Here is a 13,462-nt window from a genome sequence, read left to right as displayed (position 1 = left end):
ATAGCACTAAAGTATCAGAAAGCTTTAATACACGCATAGACACACACACACACATTGCATTTCCATTGCACTCCTTAGCAATGCAAACAGAAATCAGGCAAAGGAATAGAGTTAAAGCTTACACCATGTCCCATGCTGTGACTCATCAGTGATGTCAGCTGGCTTCACCCAACAACAGTCCTAAAGTACCAATACAGGCAATCACAAGACAAAAGCAAGACAAAACAATGGGGCTGGAAATGTTACAAAATCAAAAGCCCTTCCAGACAAACAAAAATCCCCACATGCTCATGCCAAAAGATGGATCTACTCATATAGTTAATGGAATAAATGTAGAAAGTACGGTAACAGCAACACAGGACACAAATACCAGGTAGTCACTTCCTTGGTTAGTCCAGAGTTTCAAGGGATGTGAATGCAAGCCCATTAAAAACCAAAACCTACTGAGGAGGAAGAGCAGGAGTAAGGATAACAATTATTATATTTATTCAGCCATAACTAATATGCTTTATTATAAGAGCGTAGAGTGCTAGTTCTATAGGACTTCATTCCAAGTATGCGTCTGGAATTACACACCATTAGGAACATTCAGTGTTTCTCAGTAGGCAGTTTAGGAGCTGACTTGTGGGTGTCCATCTCTACCATCAGACATCTGTGCCCTAATGACAATGTTGTCATAAAAGTGTAAAGAATAAAGCACGTTAAAGGGCGGGGGGACTAAGCCCTCTTGTTCCCTTACCCTGAAACCACTCCATTTTGAATGACAGACAGTAGGAGATCAGGAGAAAAAAGGAATCTACGGGCAGATACTGAAAAGGTTATCACATCACTCTTTCTGTCTCAGCTTCAGTAAGATTACAGATGTTGGAATTACTCCATCACAGGATCCTCCATCTCCACCCCTCCGAGATTTGTCAGTTCATTTGAGATCTGATAGATGTTCAAGTGGAATTCTGAGAGTCCGAGCCCACAGACCCAACCTTTCAGTCACACCTACATCTCACTCAACTGGGGAGAGGCCTATCTCCAGCTTAGCTTCTTGTTAAAAGAGGAGACTGCCCTGGTGCTACCTGGGAATTCTAGAACTTCCTAGCAACTGCAGTCTCAATGTCCGTTAAAGGGCACTATAGAGCCAAATGGGTTGTGAAACTACAATTCCCAGGTAGCGCTGGAGCAGCTTCTTTTTTTTTAACAGGGAGCAAGTCTGGAGCTGGGTCATGGAGTCTTTGAGCTACTTCTTTCTGCAGGTGAGTGAATTGCAGCCGTGAAACGGTGAACTAGAATCCCCAGAATTCTGCCTGGAGAATTCCTGGAGAATTGTGGTAGTTGAGTCCAAAAAAATCTGAATGGCACATCCCTAGATGAATCCGAAAACAGACTGAGTAGTATTTTCTGCGTGGCAGTTTTTGTTTCTGACAGCTTCTGCACGGCAAATCTTGTTGCTAAACTTGCTTGAGATTGAGGGTTGTCAAACCTGCTCTTTGTAAAATGCCACACAGGATAAATGGGGTGATATTGTTACTGCTGTAATTGACTGGATGTTGGTGAAGCAAATGATCAATGATGCATAATGTTATGTTCATAACCGTAAATACAGTATCACAAATAACTGAAAAGAAAGGAGCAACAGGAGTACAGTAAAATCTGCTGCTCTGAGAAAACATCAAAGAAAAAAAATGATTGGATTGTAACTCGTTTATTCCCCTCCTAGACTGCTGCCCAGATAGTTTTTCTGAATAGTTCTTACTTAAACATTAATTGAATATGAGCAATGAATAATGAAAAACTACTTCAACGTTTTTTCTTATATGGGACTGGTTGTGGCTCTTTTAAGAATCTGAAACAAGACTCTACCTTTAAAATGCCTGTAAAATACAGTTTATAATTCTTGTTTCAGGTTCTTCCTGATGTATCTTATTAATAAGGATGAAACTGAGCACACTGGACAGGTAGGCATTACATTATCACTGCACCTAATATTAGTATGTTAGTATGACAGCAAAATGGGGCCACAGAAAACTTACATTTGGTATGAACTAAATTATAACCTCCAACATGAGCTTAAAACTACAAAGTTTTTGTGTTGTCTTTCCCCACCCCCAAAGCTCAAGCTGGCAGTGTGAGACCATGGAGGGGAGAGGCAATCACAAGGTAATTGGCTTTTGGTCTCAAGAGCAGACGTGTGAAAATGGCAAACCTCATTGAAGCCAGGCAAGAGGCCCAACCTCAAAAAGATCTCTCACAGACACGTGACATCAATTTTTACTTTTGTTTACAGTTATTCTTCACTATCCATGAAGGAGGTGTGCTTAGCCCAAGGAAGCGGATTTTCTCCACTAAATCTTACTACTTGTTTAATTTTGTTAGTGGTCCAATAAAAGGTATCACCCACTCTTGCAGTTTTGTCTTCTATGCAGGACAACATTGTTTATGATCCAGCCATTTGTTCTTAAAATCCTTGTTCAAATTATGCTATCAAGTGAAAATTAAAAAAAAGTGCAGGCATTTAAATTCTACCAAAATAGAGTGATGCCTCGCTTAACAATTACCTCGTTAAATGACAAAACCACTTGACGATGAAGTTTTTGCGATCGCTTTTGCGACCACAAAACGATGGTTTGATAGGGAAAAATCGCTTAACGATGATCGGTTCCCTGCTTCGGTAACCGATTTTTTGTTATACGACAATTTTAAAACAGCTGATCGGCGGCTCTAAAATGGCCGCCCGTTGTGCAAAATGGCTCCCCACTGTGTTTTAGGACAGATTCCTCGCTTTACAGGCACCGAAAATGGCCACCCTATGGAGGATCTTCGCTGTACCCTGAGGTATTTAGCCCACTGGAACGCATTGAACTGGTTTTCAATGCATTTCAATGGGCTTTTTCATTTCGTTTGACGAGGATTTCGCTTAACAGTGATTTTAACGGAATGAATTATCCTCGTCAAACGAGGCACCACTGTAATAAGCTGTATATGCAAAGTGCTTTTATATTGTTCATGACATGGAAGCTATTCGAGAATTATCTTGACTGTTTATAATAGCTATTTTCAGTAGCTTGTAACTAAACCAACACAAGTACATATATAGGCCAATATCCTTTGATGAGGCAAATGGCATAACTTGCAATGCCATCCTTGGCAAGTCCCTCCCTTGGACTTTTAGGTGCATGGAAAATCCAAGCAGGAATTCATTAATTGCCAGTGAAAAGCTGCAGCAAATATGCTCTCCACAGGAATAGCAGTTTTTTGGCCAAACTCTAAAATATATAATAAATTGGACATAGCAAAATTTGTGCTGGCTTTAGGATACACCATCAGTCAATTAGATGTTATTTATTCTCTGTGAAGTCAAGGGTGGGTGATATTTCTATGAAACTGCTAACAAAATCACAAACATGACCTAGCTTCCAGCCCCATACAAGACTTCATCAGGTTGAGAACGACAGTACAATGGATAATGCAGAAGAAAATACTGCCATTCCCAAACCTTTGTTTAATAAGATTGGGAGAGACATTTCAAGTGACATCACCAGAGGTAGAATCTGAAACGTATACCCCTGGTTTTTAATCTGCAGCCCCTATTTTGAAATGCACTTTTAAAAAGGAACCTGGCATGCACATCTGGTCATGATTTTTGGAAGTTTTATGTGTTGCTTTTTGTACCATGCACAGCTGTGTGTTGTCCAGTGTGATGAAGACCCATATGAGGTCAGAAGCTAGCTTATGTTTGTGATTTTTTTTTAGTTGCAAGAACGATACGACTTCTCTTCCTTGTTTATCATCTAATGAATCATTTGTAAAATATATGCTCCTCGTGTTTTCAGGAATCATACGTATGGAAAATGTACCAAGAAAGATGCTGGGATTTCTTCCCAGCTGGAGACTGCTTCCGTAAACAGTATGAAGATCAACTTGGCTAACCCTGCCAGCAAGGAAGCTACTGCACTCAGTCCGTATAAATCAAGTTCTTACCATTTAATGGCATACTGTAGACAGTAACACATACAACAAATTGGTTTGCTTAATCTTATGGGGATCTAGCTGGGATTCTTGCACCTGGCTAAAACAGGCCTTACATTGTCTGGATGTCAGTAGTCTAATTCAGAAATTATTTCAGATAACCCTTTACAAAATAGGAACTAGTGTAGCTGAAAGGGCTGATATCTTGTTATATGCACAACATCTGCAACTTAAGAACTTGAATGTCAGATGACAATGCCTCAATTACTGAACTCCTTATGGTGTAATTAAACAATATTTCATCAAGCCTTGTTTTCCCCCATGCCATTTATTAGTAAAATGACACAGGCAGAATGTTTGTAATTCTTCTGTGCTTAAAAACTTTCAATACTTTATCATCCTTAAAAATCCTAGTTAAGTGCCTTAAATTTTCCTGACATAGCTATGCAAGAGGTTCTTTAAAAAAAAGAAAAAAGAAATACTGACCTTTTAGACTGACATTTTTGGTTAAATGTTGTGTTGCTTTTTTGTCTTATTGTATGAAATACTTGAAAGTTAGTTTCATGTCTGCTTCAAAACAGCTATTAGATTCATCTGGTTCAAAACAAAATGCCCCCACAATGTCTCACAATCTTATGAAAGTATATTTTGGGCCAAATAGAAATAATGCTTTCTGATCAGCTAGTGGTAAAGTTGCTTTTCTTTCTTTATGTGTTTTTCATTGAAATAAAAGTGCCCACTGCAATAAAGCATTTACAAAAGAAATCTTAATGTTGTCACATTGTATTGTGTTATGGACCAAGCACATCACAAATTATATAAGAAACACATAGCAATATCTGCCAACACTATTTTATTTTGCAGTTCTCAAAAATAAATGCTCAATGAAAGCCAACATTGTTCTAATATACTGTAGTCTATATCAGTATGCAACCCAAGTCACTTTAAAACTTTTAAACTTTTTTTCTGCAAGAATCTGAAGAGAATGTAATTATACTTCATTATACATCCTGATGTACAGCATTCTCTGTGGATAATACTTGTCTCTCCTGGAATGTGTCCAGATTTATTGTTTCATCTTGTCAATACAAATAAAGTTAGACAGGTGACATAATTAAAAATCAAAGATGAAGCAGCTATTTAATTAAATGCTTGCAAACAGGTATTTTATACCTGGCTAGTTACTTGAACAAGTACCAAAATGAGGGCCTTAGGAAATCATGCTGTCTAACCAGTCTTCAAGTTCTTCCTCTGTAATATTTTTAGAGGTAACTTCCTGAGTTGTTGAGCAGAGATCTTGCATTCCGTCCAGTTGTAAATGGTCTGGGGAAAATCCAAAACAAAACAAAAACCAGGACATTAAACAAAAGGTGTGTGTGTGAAATTAGACTATTCTTCCCTCCCTTCTCACTCCAACTTGCTAAGGAATGATGCTTCAGCTTCCCTTTCTATCAGTAATCCTGAAGCACCCTCTCCACAATTTAGATATGGTCACTGGTTCTGGAGCAAAATCAAAGCCTCCCTCTGTGTTTGTATACATGCACGTATGTTCCCTTATGAACACTGAATGTAGCATGTATCCAGGGAGTACTCTGCCTATTCATGCACACCCACAGTTGTCATCTTTCTCAGCACATTACTGGAGTTATCGCTACTTTCTGATCTCTTATTATACTGATACCTTGGGGTTTTTTTTAGGTAGATCATCGCTCAGAGCAACTTACACTTAAAATATACATAGAACAACAACTCTACAAAGGGATAATGGATTGGGGGTGACACACTCTTCTGGTTCCGCCATCCAAGCAGTGGCAAAAGCTACAGAAAGATTCAAGGGATGTCTGAAGTTAATTTTTTCTTTCTAGATGCTCAACTCGGCTGTCCTTTTGACTGCTAGCCCTTCATGCTAGAGCAGACTACAAAACAAGTAGTCGCTCCTGCAGGTCACTGATGATTTGTTACCAGGGTGCCGGCTTATCTTCTAAAATTGTAGGGAAAGATCCACTATCCACTCCTTATTTAGCTCTTAGAAGTGTCTCAATGAGTGGCAACAAGGAAGCACAGGCTTATTAGTAATACTAGCAGCTCTGCCCCAAGCCAAAGCAGCAAATGATCCCAGTTCAAACGCATATTATTATTATGTGTCAGGCAATTAATGCACAGCTCTAAAGAGGGCAATCACACCCTCATATCACACTTCCTTCCCTATCAGGAATACTTGAAAATGTAAACTCCACTTAAAAGTTTCAAGGTACCACCTCAGTGAGCTGCTCAAGTCTCTATAACTTCTTGTTTCTCTACAGAGGTCTCAGATCTATCTGGTTCTCATCACAAAGAACCAGAGATTTAAGTTAATTTCCCAGTTTATACTATGCAGAAGATCACAAAATCTCTTGATTTATTTGCACACATAAGGGGAAAATATTTTTGTGATAGATTTGATCTGGTACTTTGAGATGAGTGGGAAATCAGTAAATTCATCCCTAAATTTTAGCTTCCACAAGTCAGCATTGTTTCCTTATAGTAGATGTCACAGCTGTTAGCTATGCTCAGCATAAATAATCTTGCAGACTGTATGTTGGAAGTTACACTAAAATTTTGATGTCACTGCCTTTAAATCCACTATACAGTGTTCTTATTTTGCAAGATTTCTTTTTTTCCTCATTTTATGAAATTAGAACTGAGTTGGAGTGGGTAGGCACACAACCAGCAGTCTAATCATCAACAAAATGTCTTTGACTGCCACTCAGTTGCACACAGCAGCCTGGATTCTGCTCAATTGCCTTCTCTGGCAACATCCAACAGCTACCTGGCCAGAAGGCTCCTTCACTTCAGCTCTTTCACTGCAGCAACAGTTCCCATCATCCCAAACCAATTTAGTTAATCTCTTCCAAAAGAAGATTTCAGGGAATTTTGAAACATGCTCATATTTTTTATATAAGAAAGGAAAAATTCTACTTCTAATTGCCTCGAAGATTTTCCTTGCTTCATTCTAGAAACTTTAGTTGTTAAATCTCTTGTCAGATTGGCTACCCATCTCACTGACTTGTTTCTTTGCTATCAAGAGAGTGACCGATATAGGCTTTGTCAGCTGAGACAAGACTACTAACGTCTTCATAAATACAAGCCACCCAATTCATTCATATTTAAAATGAATTCTTGTTATTTGCTAGTAGTCTCAAGTTTTGAATTCTTGCTGTCTAATTTACTACCAACTAAGGAGAGCTTGCTTAACAATAATCATGTTATCTGACTGGTCAACTGGACACTCACCACAGGGCACTGGCATCTGCACCTGTGCAGAGCAACTTCTTTGAAATTTCGAGAGCTTGACATTTAGATGAGCATACACCAGAGACAATGACCCACATGATGTATGCTTGGAAGTTCACTCATTTATGAGGTATATTGCTTGAACACCTTCTGACAGGTATCTGCATAAATGGCACAGTCTACATCTTTGCCCTGGATTTCTCCCACAATACTATCTACACCATCATAGGTATAAATAATTTCTACACAGCAAAGTAGTTTTCCTGGCCACCATTCATTCATTCTAATATATCTTAAACAGCTAATTTGATTTACTAGTGGAACTTAAAGCTTGATTACTTCATAATCCATCCACTCTCCCATGATTATAGGAGCCACTTTTCCCCTCCTGCACCACTTTTTCTTTCACATTTATCAAATTGTTCAGGTGGATATATGTGAACAGAGAAAAATCATCTGCAATTAAGTAATTTGGAGGGGAGAGATTTCCGAGTATGCAATTCCAGGAGGAATCAGGGCAAAAAGAGTGCATGCTGACAATGAGAACAATTAATCTGTGGCTCAGCAATGGGCCAGAGTGAAATGGTGGTGAGCGTGTGATGCAGGCACAGCCTTGGCCGGGAAATGTACCACCTGGGCCTCTCAAGACAAGCTGAACTGCACAATGCAACTACAGGGTTTTGGTACATACTGTGGACCCTCCCCTCAAGACCTAACCCTAAAGCTTTTATTGCCTTATTTGAGTGGTCACTCTATTAGGCACATGTTATGTACAGACTGAATGAATGAATAAAGTAACTTTGAAGTGAAAACATTTTAAAAGAGCAGCTTTAGAAAAAAAACTTTTCTGTCAAGTTACTCTGAACCAGTTTGAAATAGAAGAACGCTCTACATCAATATGCAAAATAAGATGGGCTATAGGGGATCACTTTGTTTCTACTGCAAGACACCAAAGTATCAGGCATGTTTTGACCATAAACTAGAGCACCACTACTAATAAATATATAAATCAGGGGGAAGGGCAAGCTACGTCTACCTTTTTCTTCATGTGGGGTTCTCCAATCATCTGATAATGTGTCAAGGGATAATGCAAAATTGTTTTCAGGATTAGCAGGGGCATCTAACTTCAGAAGTAGATCAAGATCTTCATCCAAATGATCTGTTTCTTGGCGTTCAACTGAAGGGCTTTTCTGGTGGGCCTCTGAAGAAGTATCACATCCATCTTTCTTTGGCAAAATGAAAGGGGCAGCAGAGCCTGCAGCAGGGTAAGAGCTTGGTGCAACTTTACTTTGCCCCATGGACGGCTGCACTATGCCTCCACTTCTCATGGGAACATCATTACTCTTCAGCTTACTCTGGGGGAGTGTGACAGGCACGGTATCCTAAAATCACAAGAGACAGAAAGATGTGCAATAGTGAGTAATATCAAAACCTCTCAGTAATTCAAATAACAGTGACAGCAATGCCACCACCTCACTGGGGTTTCCCCCCTCCCCCCCGGCAATGCTGTTATATTCACCCTTTCATTTATTAATCAAATAAAAAAGTTACAGAATGCACTTGAAATCAGACAAGGTGAACCAGTGGAACTGATCACTAGGGAAAGCCTTTCTTCAGCAAAGAGTTTAAACTATAATGTGTTAATAAAACAACGGCAATGACATGAAAAGCATTCACCCATTAAAAGGTATACATTTGGACTTGATGACTGAAACAGTATGATGAGTTTAGGATAAGTCAGACTACCACACTGCAGTTCAGTGGCCATAAGAAAAGCAAATTTGAAGACCCAAGCCTGCAGTTCGTTGGACTGGCTGCCTCTACATAGGCATCCTTCAGTCTCGAGAGACTATGGTAACGTGCTCCGTATGGAGGACTTGGAACAACGTCTAGTGTGGCTGAGAAGGCCAATTCGAGAGTGACAGTCCCTTCCACACTGAAGACAAATACAATCTGTACCCCACTCCCTGATTTTGCTGCTTTTGTGACTGCCTCTTTGCCCTGGCCTGCTGAACAAGTGTCTCTTCAAATTTGGAGAGGCCGTGATGCACCGCCTGCCTCCAAGCTGAATGCTCAGATGTCAGGGGTTCCCATCTGTTGAGGTCAATTCCTAAGGCCTTCAGATTCCGCTTGCAGATATCCTTGTATTGCAGCTGTGGCCTCCCTCTGGGGCGATTTCCCTGCACTAATTCTTCATACAGGAGATCTTTTGGAATCTGACCATCAGCCATTCTCACAACGTGCCCAAGCCAATGTAGACGTTGCTGTTTCATTAATGCATACATGCTAAAAGTTCCAGCTCGATCTAGGACTACTCTATTTGGCTGCTTCTAATGTTACTTCATTACAGGATACAATGTCCCATAATCGTGTATTTTAAAAGCCATCCACTGCCCTAGCATGATTCACAGTATGGAAAGGCATGACACCGTGTCTTGCCATTTTGCATGTAAGGAAGTTTTTCACTTTCAAAACAAATGCAGACTTCTCCACTACATTCATAGACATGACTTCAAGCTAGAACCAGAAGTGAGCAATGTCAGCATCTGAGTCACTTTAAGCAAAACCACGGGAGAGCAAAACTGATTTTAGTAGTTGTGCTGTCTTTAATGCAGACAGATTTTTCTAGCATTTGATAAACGTTAATCTTAGCTAATAGTTATGGTTAACTTTTGAGTCGCATTTGCTCCCATCTCCCTACCTGAACATTTTGCTTTTTTCATTTGGAGAATGCACTCTGTTTTCATGCTGTTGCCTCAAGCTCTAATCCCTTGGCATAAACCATCCTTTTTATATATTTGCTTGGAAGCTTCCAGACAGAACGAGATCCACTGCATAGTGGACAATGGGTACGTAAATAGAGAAATATCACATGTTTTTTTTACAATGTGTTTGTTTCCTCCACAAGGCTTCTAAGGAAAAAAGGAAAGGTAGGAAGATCTGGAATAACAAAATGAGAACAAGCCACTCTTTGGGAAAGTTGGACTCCATAAGACGCACCTTTCCATAAGACGCACCAATTTTTTAGGAGAAGAAAACAGGAAAATATAATCTGTTTTCTTCACTCCATAAGACGCACAGACTTTCCACCCCCCTGTTTTGTGGGGAAAAAGTGTGGCTTATGGTGCGAAAAATACGGTACCTATTCAGGAAGGATTTCAAAAACTATGGGTCCCTGGATGCTGGGATTTTTTTGTTTTGTTTTTCTAAGGGTGTTTTTAAATGTTTTGAAATTCTTTTTATATAATTATTAATTGATTTTTCAATTATTATAGTAAGTTTAATTGTTTTTTAAATCTTATAATTTTTGTGCTTCTTATATGACTTACTTTTAACACTGTGAGTTACCTTGGGTCCCTCAATGTGAAAGATGGCCTACAAATGATAGCCATAACAACTCATTAATACATTTTAATTAAATAATTTTAATTACTTTTATTTAACAATTAACAGATGATTAATTAACATATTTTCAATTATTATAGTATATCTGATTGTTTTTTAAATCTTGTAATTTATTATGGGTTTTTTGTGTGTGACTTCATATTATGAGCCACCTTGGATCCCTCAGTGTGAAAGGTGACCTAAAAATGATATAAACAAACAAACGAACAAACAAACGAACGAACAAACAAACAAACAAAAATGACATGCCAATTGTATTAAACATATGTGTGGCTACTTACATTTAAAGTGATGCCCAATATATTTTTAAGCAGTGTATGACTTTTCTTTATTTGTATCAGAATATTGCACAAGTTAAATTTATGGATGAATATGAAATATAGATATAATAAAAAACAAATTAAAATGTTAAAATAATCAGACTATTTTGGACCAGAAGCAAGCTACTTCAATAGTGTTATCTTGGCCATTTGCTCAATCTTCGTTTATAGACATGGTGGGGCATAAATTGCATGCGCGTAAGTGCTGCATACACTGAATTTCTTCACAGTCACAGTAGATCTGTCCTGTAGCCAAATAGCTTCAGCTTACTTGATTGTTCAGCTTATGGCAGAAATTCTACATGTAAGTCAAAATTATGCAAGTGTTAAGTGTAATAGGACAAAGGCAGAAGTGCTATTCACTATCCCTTTCGCAGGCACACTGTGCAACGGTTACAACAGTAAACGTGTGACTGACTGAGCAATTGAAGCACACAAGCCATGCTGCCTGGATGTAATGCTAGGCAAATGAACATGGGCATAACTTTGCATTACTTGAAAACAAATAGGATTCTGCCCACTATATGTTACCTGCACTAGTTCAGCATCCACGTTCAGTCTGAGATGCAGTGGCAGGTTATCAAGTGCCTGGACCAAAGACTGACAGTCAACATACAATCCAGAAAACTGAAAAATAGTAAAACACACAAAATGAGATTAGAAATCCATTTACAGTGATGTCACAAGTGCCTTGCCCCAATAATAATAATAATAATAATAATAATAATAATAATAATAATAATAATAATAATAATAATAATAATAATAATAATAATAATAATAATAATAATAATAATAATAATAATAATGCTAGAGTTGAAAATAAAGAATTGGAAAAACTAATACAGTACAGAGACCTGCAAATTGAAATATAATAATAATAATAATAATAATAATAATAATTTATTGTCATTGTAAGTATATACACATACAACGAAATTCACAGACACCCAGAGACCAGACACATGCACACACATAAAATTCCCAAACACTCCCCACCCACTAAAAGTCCCCCACTAAAAATACAAACATCTACACCGCAGGCCAAGTTACACAGTCCAACTAATTATTCACTACTGGTGGTCTTTAAGCTCATTATTAATTGCAATTATAGCTCTGGGATAAAAACTATTGAGAAAACGTGTGGTCCGAGTCTTAATTGTTCTATATCTTCTGCCAGATGGTAACAGTTCAAAAAAGTTATAAGCAGGATGGGAAGAGTCTCTCAGGATGCTATGTGATTTCCTTAGACAGCGGGATGTGAAGATGTCATCCAGGGTTGGTAGCTGGAGCCCGATGATATTCTGGGCAATTTTAATGGTTCTCTGTAGAGCTTTTTTGTCCGCTACAGAGCTACTCCCAAACCATGCCAGAATTTCATAGGTTAGGACACTCTCAATGGTGCTACGATAGTATGACAGAAGCAAATGCTGAGATAAATTTAACTTGCCGAGCATTCTCAGGAAATACAGCCTCTTCTGTGCCTTCTTCATTAGCATGTTGGCATTTATAGTCCACGAGAGGTCCTCTGAGATGTAAGTACCCAGAAATTTAAAACTACCAACTCTCTCCACTTCCTCACCGTTTATGTACAGTGGTAAATGTACATATCTCTTCCTCCTAAAATCAATTATGAGTTCTTTAGTTTTTTTGATGTTAAGTGTGAGATGATTTTCTTTACACCAAAGTATCAACCTTTGTACTTCCTTTCTATAAGCAGACTCATTGTTCTTATTTATGAGCCCCACCACTGTCGTATCATCCGCAAATTTAATAATTGCATTGGTGTTATACAGTGGGGTGCAATCATGTGTGTACAGGGAATAGAGGAAGGGACTTAGCACGCAGCCCTGGGGAGCTCCTGTACTTAGTACCAGGGTAGAAGAATGGTGAGATCCCATCCTTACTGACTGTGGCCTATCTTGCCTCTGGAAGAAGCACACACACTTCAGTGGTCTCGATAGTCATTGGGGCTTTGGGAACAATATCAAGAAACTTCACACAGTACTATAAGCAGTTGCAGATCTCAGAAATTACATAATCAGAGCTACGAAAAGTGGCAATATTAGGAATAGTATACATACTGTGTTGATATTTAACAGGTACTTAGGGTTTTGGTTAAAACTTGTATCTGTTACATAATAACAATCAATGTTTTTATAATGTTGACCGTGCCTGGTGTTTCTGAACAACAACAACAACAACAACAACAACAACAACAAAACAACAACAACAACAACAACAACAACAACAACAACAACAACAACAACAACAACAACAACAACAACAACAACAACAATGTGCCATCAAGTCAATTCTGCCTTATGGTGACCCTTTTTGGGGTTTTCCAGGAACAGTCCTCAGAAGTGGTTTACCATTCCCTTCTTCTGGGGACATTCTAGGTATGGCAAAGCTTGCCCAAGACAATGCAGGCTGGCTTAATAGGCACCTTCTTTAAAGAGGCAAGAGCACCAGCTGAGATGTTCTGTCTCATGCCTGCAAGT

General features: G+C 38.6%; 2 protein-coding genes across 3 annotated transcripts in view; one reads left to right on the top strand and one right to left on the bottom strand.

The window, feature by feature from the left end:
- The window catches only part of RYR3 (ryanodine receptor 3), a 420,504-nt gene extending 415,779 nt beyond the window's left edge, over positions 1-4,725 (top strand). Inside the window, exons 103-104 of the mRNA XM_078391770.1 lie at positions 1,898-1,949; positions 3,825-4,725. Of these exons, the coding sequence (XP_078247896.1) occupies positions 1,898-1,949; positions 3,825-3,920 (148 nt within the window). The 3' untranslated portion in view covers positions 3,921-4,725. The remainder of the gene's footprint in view (positions 1-1,897; positions 1,950-3,824) is intronic.
- A 71-nt stretch (positions 4,726-4,796) lies between these two features.
- AVEN (apoptosis and caspase activation inhibitor) overlaps positions 4,797-13,462 on the bottom strand; it is a 131,763-nt gene continuing 123,097 nt past the window's right edge. Inside the window, exons 4-7 of one of the 2 annotated variants that reach the window (XR_013544286.1) lie at positions 11,490-11,585; positions 10,563-10,608; positions 8,270-8,615; positions 4,797-5,283 (exon numbers count right to left, since the gene is read on the bottom strand). Coding sequence is in view for 1 of the 2 variants with exons in the window: in XM_020795759.3 (XP_020651418.2) it covers positions 5,171-5,283; positions 8,270-8,615; positions 11,490-11,585 (555 nt within the window). In the remaining variant the exon portion in view is untranslated. The remainder of the gene's footprint in view (positions 5,284-8,269; positions 8,616-10,562; positions 10,609-11,489; positions 11,586-13,462) is intronic. The other variant, XM_020795759.3, reaches the window with a different exon arrangement.

This window comes from Pogona vitticeps, chromosome 1 (genome assembly GCF_051106095.1).
Source record: "Pogona vitticeps strain Pit_001003342236 chromosome 1, PviZW2.1, whole genome shotgun sequence".
Classification (NCBI taxonomy): domain Eukaryota; kingdom Metazoa; phylum Chordata; class Lepidosauria; order Squamata; family Agamidae; genus Pogona; species Pogona vitticeps.
Note: the sequence above shows the minus strand (reverse complement) of the source record. Positions and strands in the feature narration are given on the sequence as shown.